The 13,568-nt window shown below is 44.1% G+C and overlaps 1 protein-coding gene across 1 annotated transcript in view; it reads left to right on the forward strand.

Moving 5' to 3' along the window:
• LOC119169268 (cell adhesion molecule Dscam1-like) overlaps positions 1-13,568 on the forward strand; it is a 269,223-nt gene that overhangs the window by 212,403 nt on the left and 43,252 nt on the right. Inside the window, exons 12-13 of the mRNA XM_075880053.1 lie at positions 10,043-10,216; positions 11,780-11,927. Of these exons, the coding sequence (XP_075736168.1) occupies positions 10,043-10,216; positions 11,780-11,927 (322 nt within the window). The remainder of the gene's footprint in view (positions 1-10,042; positions 10,217-11,779; positions 11,928-13,568) is intronic.

The raw sequence follows: 13,568 nt of genomic DNA on the forward strand, positions 1-13,568 counted from the left end.
TGCACTATTAAGTGTCCACAGAGCCCTTCGTAATTATAAACAAGCAAATTTAGCGTAAAGGTGCAGTACATATTGATGCGCTCTCTACTTTCTATGTAGATTGTTTGAGAAATAAGAAAAAAAATGCAGTTTCATATCGGTTGTCATCCTGTTTCAACTTCATCGCCTACCAAGTCACTGGTAGTGATGTCACTTATATTTTTCGCAGTCTCAAGGTAGATCGTTTTTTTTTTATCATACCAGCGAGATTACAAATACTGAGTGAAGGGAATGGTGGCTCATAGTTACTTGTCTCCAATGGTGTAAGGAGCTCGCGCGAACTCAATGCAAGACGCAGTGTGCACGACTCTGAAGCGCAATGACGAGATGGTATGTTAGCGAACCAATACATTATCATCACATTCAACTCTTCACGGATTGTTTTTCCGTAGTAACTCCTAAATTTTCGCCCGCCCACACTCATCTGGTAACCGCTGGGTAAAAAACTGTGCTTCATTGAGCCTGGCAGGAAATGAGATCTCCGCGTCGTATCATCCGACAGAGTATATATTTTAATCACGTCATCTGGCTACCGATTCATAACCAACATCCGAGACGTTTAGTCAGTGAAGTTATGAATCGGGTTTGGTTACTTGTTCTATTGTCAGCGTGAGCCTGTTAGATACGTTCAGATGAATCGGCCTTTGAATGCCGATTGCATTTACGAGGCTGCCATAATTAAAAATCTCGTTGTTAGGCTCAAGCGCACCTGAAACGTGTGCTTTAATAGCGTACAGTCTCTAAGTCGCGCAAGGATGGGCCATGGCATAGTATGCTCTAAGTCGCGCAAGGATGGGCCATGGCGTAATATGCTCTAAGTCGCGGCGCAAGAATGGGCCATGGCATAGCCATGGCCCATTCTTGCGCGACTTAGCTATGTTTAGCATGGCTATGCTTTTACCTCTCCGTCCTCTTTCTCACATTTGTATTTGTATGTGTGTATATTTGTATACACACACACAAATAAAATGTGTATATTAGTATTTGTATTTCTCACTGTTTCTACGCTTGTTTCTCTTGCTTCTCGTTCACCACGGTGGCATAGCGGTTATGGTGCTCGGCTGCTGACCCGGAAGTCTTGGGTTCGACCCCCGCCACGGCGGTCGCAATTCGATAGAGGTGACATGGCAGGGGCGCATGTATTGTGAGATTTCAATGCACATTAAAGAACACCAGGTGGTCAAAATTTTCGGAATCCTCGACTACGGAGTCCCTCGTAATAATATCGTGGCTTTTGGGATAAAAACCCAGGTATTATCATCATCATCATTATCATCATCTGTCTTTCCTTCTCCTTTTTTCTATACAATGGTTTACTCTCTCTCCTCCCCACCAGCCCTTGCCTTTCGCACCCCCCTTCCTATATTACACAATACATGGCTATCCTAAGCTGTTCTAGCTAACCTGGATAGCCGATCGGTTACGGCGCTCGCTTTCAGATCGCGTGTACGTGGGTTTGAATTTCGCTTCACCAATAGATTTTTCCCGCCAAAAATGTCTGCTTTTTTCTGTCGCTTTCTCTCTCTCTCTCTCTATCGTTATTTCTTTCTCTTACTGTCCCCTTTCTCTCACTCATGGATATTGCACCCCACACCGGAGAAACCGGAGCATGGAAGCGAAGCAAAGAGGAAGAAGAAAGTGCGTGCCGGCTGATGACGATAATTTTTCTATTTACCACACAAGGTGAAATTCCACCACATTAGATGTGCTGTGAAAATGTGGACAACATGAGCGTGCACCGAAATTACCGTCTGCGCCGTCTGCTGTCGACGGCATAGCTATGGCCGCGCATTCGTCGCCAGGACAATGGTGTATAGGCAAAAGGCAGCTCGCGACTAAACGGCAATTACGGCATGACCTTGCGTGACCCATATTATTTTGCGACCGACTGTACATATTTATCTGTGTCGTCTGTAATTTCATATAGCCGCACAGTGTCGAGTCGTCGGAATAACACCTTAGTTGATTAGTGGAGAAGGACATTCTCCCAAAGTAATGATTTCTAGCCTTCGGACCTGTTCCTTGATGATTCCTGCTCCGTACAGCGTAAATCGTAACTTCCCTACTGCAATTCATGACGTACACTTGTGCGCCTTCATGTTGTGATGCAGCACTCTCCCATGTATTGTCCATGTATTCAGCTTATGTAGAGTGGCAGATGACCTGCACGCTGCTACAGCGTGAAGGTTATCATGCCTTGTAATCGCCGTGAACTGCGCATGATTTTTTTTATCTTTCATCGTTTCAACCTTAACATTGAATCACAGCGTTAGCGCGGTAAGTACTGGCTATGTGCACTAGCTTAATTTTGCTTGCTGCGAGACCACAACCAATAACAACGACCATTGAATTCTGACCTCCGATCATGCTCCATTTACGTCTGGGAAGGCGGCATTTTCATTGAAATGGCATAGATAGCAACTGCACAAAAGTACACCAAAATGCATTTATTTCAAGGACCTCTCATAATGTGCTGATGGCATTGAGACAATCATTGAGACAAGTTCAGTGAGACAATCTGCTTACCGTTCTAGAAGCATTTTCATTTTTCATTACGCGCCTTCAAACTAGGCCCTCCAAATCCTTAATTAGCATGACTAAATTCGTACACAGCTGCTGGTATTGACAACTTAGTTGTTAGAAGTTATAGTGATAGTTTACTTTCCATATCAACTCGTTGGCACTCTCACACTGAAATACGCAAGCTTGCACTTTTACAACAACTTTTCCTGCTTGTACCCTTCGTCTACTGAACTTGAATTGCAAATCGATTGAGTTCACCGAATGCTGAGCAAACCGCTTACGCAAGCTTTTCTTTTTTTTTGCGAGTAATCGGTAAAACTTCCTAAAAAGATTTGCGGGAGTAAACCTAACGTATTATAAATATTTTTGAATCAGGAATATCTTTCCCGTTTTTTTTATGAGCTTGCAATAAAGATCAGCACAGAGATCTTCCAGCGGCGAGCTCACATAATTTTCCGAGCTGCCTCACGCGCCTTCAACCATTAATCATTCACAATATTTAGGCGAACTTCCAATCGCTCCCTGTATATCACACTCGAGAGAAAAGTATTACAGGCATCGGGAAATCAAGCTCTCGTTCTTTTCTTTTTTTCTTTCTGTTCGAGATATTTCATACCTCGGAATCAAACATCCTCGAGAAAGGGGACGTCATGCTACACTCGCTGAGCGAAACGCAATATGTGGCCTCCTTTCCTTTTTCCTTCTTTCTTTTTTTCACTTCTACTCACTTTTGACGCTCTCCATCGGTATTAATATGTAGTATTTATCTATCTCTCCGTCTTTTTGTTTCTCTGGGAGCCACCTCATGTTTTTCCCACCCCTTCATTTTCTTTTCCCTCCGAGAAAAGCGAGGGCGTAAGCGTTTCTTTGACGGTTCCGGTGCCTTGATTAGAGGAGCCGGAAAGATGGGGAAGGAAGCCAGGAAAAGAGCAGTTGTGTGAGCGCACGCACAGCAAACGAGCCCTCCCTCTCTAGGTGCCAGGATGTTCGCTGGATCAATGACTGAAAGGAGGAGGAGGAGGAGGAGGTAAGGGGATGCAAGTGAGATAGGAAGGAAACAAGGAACGAGGGTTCGAAGTCAAGAAACACGAAAAGGAAGATGCGGAGAAAAGTATGGTAGCGACGACGATATCTCGCGCTCCGCACGCCTTCCTCGCCTTGAAACTTCAATGTTTGGGGCCCCTCCCCGTCTTCCGCTGTAGCCGTGCTTGAGGCGTGAAAGATCAAGCGAATTACGGGTGTGGCGTGTATGAATGTCGGTTTGCAGCATCGGACGGCGTTGGCGCGATCGATGGTTTCCGGCAAGTATGCTCCTCCCGCCCTCCCTATTACCCTACCCCCGATTCCCTCCAATATACGGACGTACACTCAAGCTAGGCACTCATTGAAGCCTTCGGCGCTTGCCAGACATTTACAACACAAACGCATGCCCTTCTTCACCACACACACACTCACTCGATGTACGCACACACGCAGATTAGCTATAGCTCTCTGAAGGACAGATCGATCACGTTGTGCTACCTATTATCTGTTCGTGCCTTTCGATGCGTATTGAGAAATTCGTGCCACTCTGATAAGCGACGATGCGGGCGGGCGTGGGTCGCGCATGTATACCGGAGTGCGAGTTGCGCAGGGGGAAAGAGGAGAGCACAGGGAGAAGGGGCTGGCATCGTCGGCTCGAGAGCTGACTGCTTTTCTCGGTAAAATCTATATTGTCTAGGGTGTTAAATGAATGCGAATGCGCGCCAATCGATGGAAGCTCGGACGAAAGAACGAAGAAAATGTTCTGAGAAGACACGAAGCGCCGGGTAGTATAAAACGAGCTTTGGAGGTTTTGTTTCACTTTGTATTGGGTTCATCGTTGGGATCGATGTATTCAGAACGGCGTTGCCACCCCCTCCCCTTCAGCATGCACCCATGCAGTGCTGCCTCGTCTATACTTGTGAAATATGTAGGCTCGCCAGAACGAGATTGAAAAATTTCATTCGGGAGATAAGCATACTTCCTGAGGAAAAAAAAAAGAAGGCAACGTCAGTAGTATTGGTCGAAGCTCGCCGTAGCTTTGTGCTCATTCATTTTCGTCATTTCACTAAGTGCTACTTGGTGTAACATTGCCCTCGGTATTGTCTAATTTTAGACCCGTGTTGTTGTTTTTCCTTACGACTGTCGCGCGCCGAAAATTTACAGGAAGCGAAGGACGTACACATCGATTCTTTGCCCGTGTATATAAGTGACAATCGCATGAGCCGATATCAAAACCAAGACTACCTTTGGCGGGACATTGTTTATCTTCATATGGTAATAATCACAGGTAGAATGAATACATTTAACCTGACAGGCAGATTGACATTGAGCATGAGCGCTTACTGAATTGCGTGGGCCACGTCAGCAGCGACGCCCATTTAGGTAAATATGAAAAGCTGATCAGGGCTTTTCGGATGGCACATAGACTTTATAGCTAAAATACAAAAGTTCTGAAATAATTATTACTTGAAAGTGTACGATTTATTTTTGATGTATAGACGCTCAAAATTTAACCCTGCATTACGCTTTTTCATGCGTGTCACTTAATAACAACGAATGCAGAAAACTTTTTGGTTATAATTCTGCATTTATCTCTGACAATTGCTTTGATGTGATTATCAACAATTACGTGTACTTATCTGCGATGACTTCGTGAGCTTGTTCATATATACATCTTTATTGCAGCAGCGCATACAGAAGAAATCTCGGGACTACTCAGAATGTGATTTGTACGTGGTCAAACTGTACTTCTCCACGTCTGACTCGAAAGAAGCCATGCCTTCAGTCAATAATAGCAAAAGAAATGGCAGTAAACGCAGAAAGAACGGTAGAGACATTACAGAGCAAACATCGTTGGGCCGTGTCTAAACAACACAGCGTCAGCGTCGTGTCTCCTAATCTGGAAGCCTTGTAGCCGGGGGAATTACCTCGAGAGTTCCTGCCTGCGAGAACGCTGAGCCGTTTATGACGTCCGCAACGGCCTGTTGCCGGGTGACGTACGGTGGGCCATTCGCGCGCGCGTCCTGTACCACAACGAGTCCGTGGTAACTTCCAGATTTGCGCGTTATGCTTCTCCATGTCGTCGCCTCCGTGTTGTCCACGCCCCACGCTGGGAAGGTGTGCGCTCGCAACAACGTCGGCCGTGTCCGCATGCCGCTCGAATTAGGTGCTGGCGCGCAATAACCGACGCTGTAGATGGTCTCCATTAGTGACACTATAAACGTGCGCATAGCCGGCAGGCAAGGCAGGATGGCGGGCCGCCGGAACGTGTGGACACGAACAACGAGGAACGCGTGATGACGAGCAGCCCGGGGGGGTCGACCGGCTTAGGAAGGGCCTTCCTCTTCCCCCTCTCATTACGCGACGCACATTTGCAAATCGTTAACGAAAACAATGCGCGCCCTCGCCCCCCCACCCAACTGCCGAGACAGTTTTAATTAAAGAAGCTGTTCGCGCTGTCTCGTCCCATAGCCATGCAGTTGCGTGTGCCACTGCGTGCTTCGAGCGACGCATACGAGAAAGAAAATGCCGTCTGCTTCTTGTTTGCATTGCTCATGCGCAGGCGTGGATGGTGAATTCAGAGGTGTCCAAAGCGGAGAGGGAAAGCGTGCTGACCGACCACGGTTCGTATAAGAGCGAAGGTGGCGCTAACGCAAGAGAGGGGGGCGCGTGGGGTCGAGCGAAGTGAGGCATCATTGTATAATAAAGATAAGCAAGAAAGGTGTGAGAAAATTCGCGTTTATGCATGCGGACGGGTCCGTTGTTTACCTAACGTGGCTCTGAATCAGCATCTGGCTTCTGCAGCCCGCCGCGTCTTCTCTTTGCTGTACCGCTCGGATGTCCTGTCCGCTTCGCCCCTTTCCGACCTCGTATCTTGGGCTCTCATATGTTTGGCTCTTATCGTAGCTGTACTGTGTAGATTCTGTTTAGCGAAGTGCGTCCTCTGAACCAGCTGAACAAGGGAGCCCGCTTCGTGCGCGAATGCGCGGTCACCGGAAAGATGCTTCTATATTTTTCGACAAACAAGCAAAGTTTACTTTTTTTCTGGCTGTCAATAAAAGGCCTTCTCGAAGTCTGCTCATCTCTAGGGACCCTCTGTTGTGTTTGTAGCCTCGTGATATTTCATACAGTGCTTGCCAGTATGCTCATGTAAATGTTGTTTTAGCGTTGAGCGTACAGAAAAACAGTGTGAGCTATGTAGAAACCACTCAAACCTTTGAACAAATTACCCGCTGATTACGTTGTCCTTGGGCGGGCTGGCTCACCTACAAATAGGGTGTTCAGCAGGCATCCTAACTTGTTTCCCAACGGTAGGCTACGTTAGCATGCATGGGAGTTTCTAAAGTAGGAGCTTGTTTCGCAAGCATGAATGGATGCAAATAGACTGCAGCTTTCTTTCTCCGGTTGAGCAACCTTGCGAGAAGAAAGTTTGACGGAGGCGGAGGCATAATCAGCGCTGTGCGCGCTGGGCTTGTTTGGTTACATATACAAGGAAAATCGTGTACTACAAGCAGACTTTCACTAACGCGCGCTTAAGAACTATGAAATTGTACTCATTCTGCCGCATCTTCACAGGCAATGCAAAGTTAGGGACCGCTCTTGTGCGAGACCATCTCGATGTGAGTCATCTCAAGCGCCAACGTCAGCAGCCGGAAAAACAACTTTCGGTGCAGTACGCATGCGTGAGCAACGTCATTGGTGTCTGGCCGCTTTGCAGCGCCTCCTAACAAGGCTGTTGTTTCGTGAGTTAGCCCATGGCTGTTGGATTACGAACTGTCGAAATGATAAAAAGACCTACTGCTAACGAAAAACGTTGTTGTTGCGAAAATAGCTCATACATTATCTACCGATCTACACTGTTTGTGCATTTAGCTTCTCCATCATACAGTGCAGCAAGTCGTGCAGACAGATAAAAACTATCGAGTAATGAAGATCTCAGAATATACAGACGGACTGTCACGTCTCTCAATCCACAATCACTGCATTTACATTTCTTTACTTATCTAAAGGCTGAACTTGTCTGACATCAAGTGCAAGCACCATACGTGGAGGTGCTGCCACCCCTCTATAAAGTCGTTAGCGCATCGTGGCGCACTCGTGTACCGCGAGTAGGCCGCGGTCAGGGTTAACAGCCGTCGACCGATAGGTGGTACTGGGCTCGCGAGCGTCTATCACCACCTTCATCATCATGCTTAGCGCGGTAGCGCCAGCAGTGATGCCTGGCGTCGAAGTTATGTGGCGTTCGGGGGATGATCGGCTAGTCTTTTTGGCGGTTGACTGGAATGATTGTCTCCTGCAGTGAGTTTATAGGTGGCGAGTAAAGCGTTGGTGGCGCCGCCTTCGCGGTACCTTGTGTTTGTTCTTATGTTTAATGTAGTGTATTAGAATACTGTGTAAGGTTGCTTTAGCGTGTTGATCGCTAGCGATATAATCATTCGGCTGGCGATATTGTAATTGTGAAGTTAGTTCGATAAATGTGTTTGCTTGGCTTGGGTCAGACCGTGTCTACTCCGTCCGCTTGTTCCGAGGGCGTGCCTCATTTCTAGATGCCACACATTCAAGCAGAAGAAAAAATAGCTTTCGTTAAAGATCGAAGGCAGCTTCGTACTAGGACTACCAAGCCTGAACAAGAAGTGCTGGGCGGGGAAGCTTTATTTTGTTACTGTTGATGATAATTATGATGATGATCATAGCCTACATACATAGGGCTCACACCCACTCTGCAGGATTCACAATGAAAAAAATATTTAAAAATAAAAGTGATAATATATGAGTGCTAATGAATTATTGTATAGTTAGAGTAAATTAGTAACACTAACTTATATACCTAAGATTTCTCTTCGTTTTTTCTATTTCTTCCTGTCATTTTTTCTTCTTTTGAGCTATCATTTTCTATAGAGAACTTGGTTTCTATCTTGCACTTCTACCTATTTCTTCCTCTCTACTATGCTATTTCTCGTTTTTCATATTTTGTATTTGGTGTTTGCCTCTTCAATTTTTTTGTAATTTCATACATGGTTTCACCTACGTTACGCCAAGTGCAATTGGCTGCTGTTTGCTGATGACGAAAGGTGATCATCAGCAAGGCGCTTGAAGAAAAAGAAGAAGACGTGTCTTTGGCGTGCTCAATATGTTACACATTGAGTGTTACGTCAAGAAATGACGACAGCACACGACAGCATTGATCACTGTTCCCTAAGGTGCTGCGTAGTTACATGTCGCGAAGCCCTCGTGACTCTGAGAGGAACTGATTGCTTTAGGTGCATGTGCGCTTTCCATCAATATCGAGCACATGAGCTACAGGTCGAATGCAGCTGAGTTTTTACACGCATATGCTGATTCTCTGCGGTGTGTATTCCGAGCTCAACTGCGTTTAGAAAACAACACCGAAAAGTTCGGGGAATGAGCTCATATCCGTCACCGAGTGGAGCGGCTAGAACTGTACTTGTGCTAGTGACGCTTCGGGAATGAAAATGTTCGTAGGCGTAGCTTACAAACCATGCCTTTCGCAGCCGTGTTTCAATGCAAGCTTTATTCACTTGTCACGTCATCTTATTTATTTATGATGGTCAACCACTCACTTGTTTTTGTATCTTATCTGCGTTCCTGGCGGATCTCAACCTCGTGAATAAGAACAGCTCTCTTGTTGAGCAGTCAGTTATTGTTCATTATATATATATATATATATATATATATATATATATATATATATATATATATATATATATATATATATATATATATATATATATATATATATATATATAGAGAGAGAGAGAGAGAGAGAGAGAGAGAGAGAGAGAATAAACCAACATTGGTAAGAATAATGGGCATTAATAACCTGGACCTCGTTACGCCGTCGCACTTCTAAACCCGTAACCACATATTCAATCCTGGCAAAGCGAGCGCAATAAAAGAACTTGATTCCTGCAGCAAAATTTCTGTGAGTGTCAACAAACTCTCATGGTTAGGAAGAAATGTTTGCTTAGTTACTTGGTAATTTTTCTTCTAACAAACTGTGCTGAACAATCTAAACATGAAACTAGGCGGTAAAAAGTATTTTCTTCTCTCCCACTTTGGTGTATCTCACAAAAAGACGGCACACGAAATCTGGTCATTCATTTTTTTTTTGATTGAGAAAAATGGCATAGTCATGCTGTTTTAGGGAATAAATACGTGATGAGCATATTTTATCGCGAATGTCTTTCGCTTATATTCTGCTATTTTTCAAAATCCCTGAATATATCTTGTTACTCCCCAACTTGTCAGATGAACAGAGGCACTTTGTATTTGAATATCGATTATTTCGCTGTATTTTACTCGTACTTGCGTAATATAACGGACACTGTGCCACTGTGGACACTTTTAGTTCTCGAGCGACAAAAAACAAACGGTTCTCACTTTTGTGAGGCATACTAACTGCGCACGTATCTAAAGCACCTGAAACATCTTTCAGGCAGCGAACCACGGAACTTCCGTCTCGTCTCCGGGAGCTACCGAATTCACGTACACACCAACGGTACATTGGTCGTCCAAGACGCTGAGCTGGCTGATGGCGGATACTACCTCTGTGAGGCGCACAATGGCATTGGCGTTGGCCTTAGCCGAGTTGTGACGCTAGCCGTGAATGGTAAGAGCGTCATTCTACATACCTGTTTTGTGGACAAACTATACCAACGCTGATTATTTAGTCGCGTAGGTGTTTTTTGCGATGCAACTATTACCGATGACGATGTGTGTTATGATGACAGCGATTATGACGAGGATGACGATATCCTTCAGGCATATCCCACACCCAATATGGCATATTGAACAAGAAGGAAAGAATGAAAAGAAAATGAAGAGCCGCAGCAAATTAGATGGCACGAAGAAATGAAAATGATCGCAGAGATAAAATGGAAGGAGCTATCGTGCAAGTAAAGTAAATTATAGAGCTCCATTTGGAGATGATTTCGTACTCGAGTGGGTATCCAAAAATAAAGTGAAAATTATTATGACAATGACCCCTTCATTCTTAACATACTAAAGGCCCCCTCCTTCTGATAATAATATATATATATATATATATATATATATATATATATATATATATATATATATATATATATATATATATATATATATATATATATGTGTGTGTGTGTGTGTGTGTGTGTGTGTGTGTGTGTGTTATATCTTTCAAAGAAAAATACATTAAAAGAGGCCTTGGTTGCGCAACCTTTATATACACTGTACACTTAACTTGTTGAGCTGGTATCTCGTAAAACGTTCTTGCCTTTTTTTTTTTTTAGCTCGCGTAAGTTTTATGAAGCGTTGCATTTCCTTCTTTCATCACCAGTACAGGATAGCCTACTGGGCTCGGGCCTGGGTTATCTCCCTGCCATCAGAAGCGTCAGGGTGCGTGCTGGCTGATATACGTTCATATCAATAGTGTAAAATCAGATGGAACAAAAAGAAAAAAAGAGAGAGAAGCTACAAGACGAGTGCTTCAGTTTTCTTCGCTTCTCTCTTTTATTGAAATTTACAGAACTGATCTTTCCACCTATTCAAGTACATTGTCGTACAAAATGAACATTACCAGCGTGAGTAATTGCGACCCACAGAAAGTTGGTAAAAGAAGTCTGCATATTAGCTTTTAGTTTATATATTTAAAACACATGCTCATATTCTCGAAACTGAAGCCTAGCTTGAGGGTCCCAAGTATCACATAGCAGTTTTCTTTTCTTTGTGCAAATGAACCAACCATAACAGCCAGTATGCGGCTTACAAACTTTCGAACCTTCAAACTTTCTTCTTTGCGTAGTGCTCTTCAGTTATCAGCAGCTTAAGCGGTGCGGGGATGTAGTTGCCAAGCTTTTCGTCGCGTGTATTGCATGATAGAAATGTCTGAAACTTCCTGTCTAAGGGTGTTATTCAAACTCAATTCAAACTTTCTTGCTTCGTATTCAATGAAACTGGCATTTGATATTCTATTTATTACAACAATCGGAGTTAGAAATAGTTCTTGATTTTTAAAGACTAGATCAGGATTAAAATTTTCGACTGAATGGCTTGTAAGGCGTTTCGTTATATGGTTCTAACGCTCCTCCTAGATGCCAGGCTCTTAGTCAACCAATGCATATCCTAATCCAGTATGGTATTGATCAGTGCGGGTAGCTTCTAATTGCCTCTATCTATTTTTCATTGACCGTAGTGCCTCCAAGTTTTCCTTCGAAGTTCACAAGTCAGAATGTCAAGAGGGGCCAGGAAACGGTGCTGCGCTGTGAAGCCACAGGTGACCCTGTCATGACCATCACGTGGGAGAAGGACAAACACCCGTTGGACCTCACCGCCGAAAAGAGGTGCGCTCACCACTTTCAGCCTTCTTCGGAAAGCAACGTTTTTTGTAGAGGTTTATAAATTAGTAGCTTAGGCCTGATGGTTATCCACAGTTGATCCAGAAACAGCCCACAAGAAGAAAAGAGAGGCTACAAACACAGCTCTTCTTTTTTTTTTCTTGTCTTCGTTTCTCCACATAATGATGAATAATGGCACAGCGAGTGCTTCTCTACCTCATAAAAAAGGTATGGCTTATGGCGTATTGGGTACCTTGCAAGTGAAGGTGTAGTATCAGTCCTAACGGAGTTTGCAACAGGCTCTAAAGGAAGGCCGTTCTTCCTCGTTTCGCTAAGACTGTCCATCGTTTTCAGCGCATGCGTATAGTATTTTCTAAAGCGACAATCGCACGACTTGGTCTGAAGCCACGTCATCATTCGTGAGCGCTTTCGTTGGAGATGCGCGTGTTTCACATTTGCTTCATCTTTCCGGTCTTTCAGTGATTAAGAAAGATAACAAAAGACAACTAGCGTTCGTGTATCTCCCACTTGGTCCCTGCGAAAGCATCAAATCGAGGCGATTGGAAAAAGATAAAGCAAGCAAGCAATACACCGGCACAGCAGACGCCAGGGTATCGTTGACAGCCGTGAAAATCTTTCGCGAATCGGTGCTTGCTGCTTGAAAAGTATAAAAAGACCACCTTTTGTGTGCCTTGGCCTGCTAATATCTCGGAAAACGAAAGCCACGCAACAGCAAGTGAAGCTGTGGTTGCGCATAAATACAATGATCATCGAACTAGACAAGTGAGCAGTGTGTTAACCTTTGTCGATTTGCAAAAGGTAATAAAAAGTTGATTATATGATGAGAGATAAAACAAATTAGGGCCAGTATTGATATAGCGAGCATTCCAGGGTAAGGTGGTAATTGTGACAGATAAATAGTGGAAAATAATTTGCCAAATTCCAACGTTGAAGTAAAGTACTCACTAAAGTAGCTACATTGAATTTCTTTCGTTTTCGAGCCGTCTAAGGTGACCTTTTGAATTCTTGACGTCTTTTTTCTGGCAAAAAACGCATGGCTATTCACTCGGAAAATAGAGAGAATGGCGAACCGCGCTTCGCGCTATTTTCTCCGCGCTCTGACCAAGGTGGCAAGAATAATCTAAAATAAAAAAAAACGAAACTGCGGTACAGCAGAGAACGTAGATGCCACAGAATTTGCTTCCTTTCCATGTTCCCTGCACATAAGACAATAGGCACAAAACACACGCGTAGCGTAGAACTAGGCCATAAGACTTATCGTTGTGTTTAGTATAGTGGTTCAGTAAAACTCAAAATCACTATCAGACGTATCGCCGTTTGCAAAAATAAAACATGATGGAAAGCGGCGATACATTATACACCTTGACACATAGGTCGCAAAATGCGTGTAAAGCATTGATAAGCCTGATGTCCTCGTGAATAGTTTTGAAGCTGGCTTTCTCGGTATCTATTATCCGCACAAAACACTACGTTTCCCACGCTAATAAGTGGACACAAAGAGTTAACAATGAATGAATGATAAGTATAGAAACAAATGAAACAATGACTTTATCGACGAGATGACATGAAGATATTTTCTAAAGCGGACGCATTGTGTAGATGGCCCAAGAAACATGCAGGTGCCTT

The sequence above is a fragment of the Rhipicephalus microplus genome, chromosome 2, assembly GCF_043290135.1.
Source record: "Rhipicephalus microplus isolate Deutch F79 chromosome 2, USDA_Rmic, whole genome shotgun sequence".
In the NCBI taxonomy this organism is placed as follows: domain Eukaryota; kingdom Metazoa; phylum Arthropoda; class Arachnida; order Ixodida; family Ixodidae; genus Rhipicephalus; species Rhipicephalus microplus.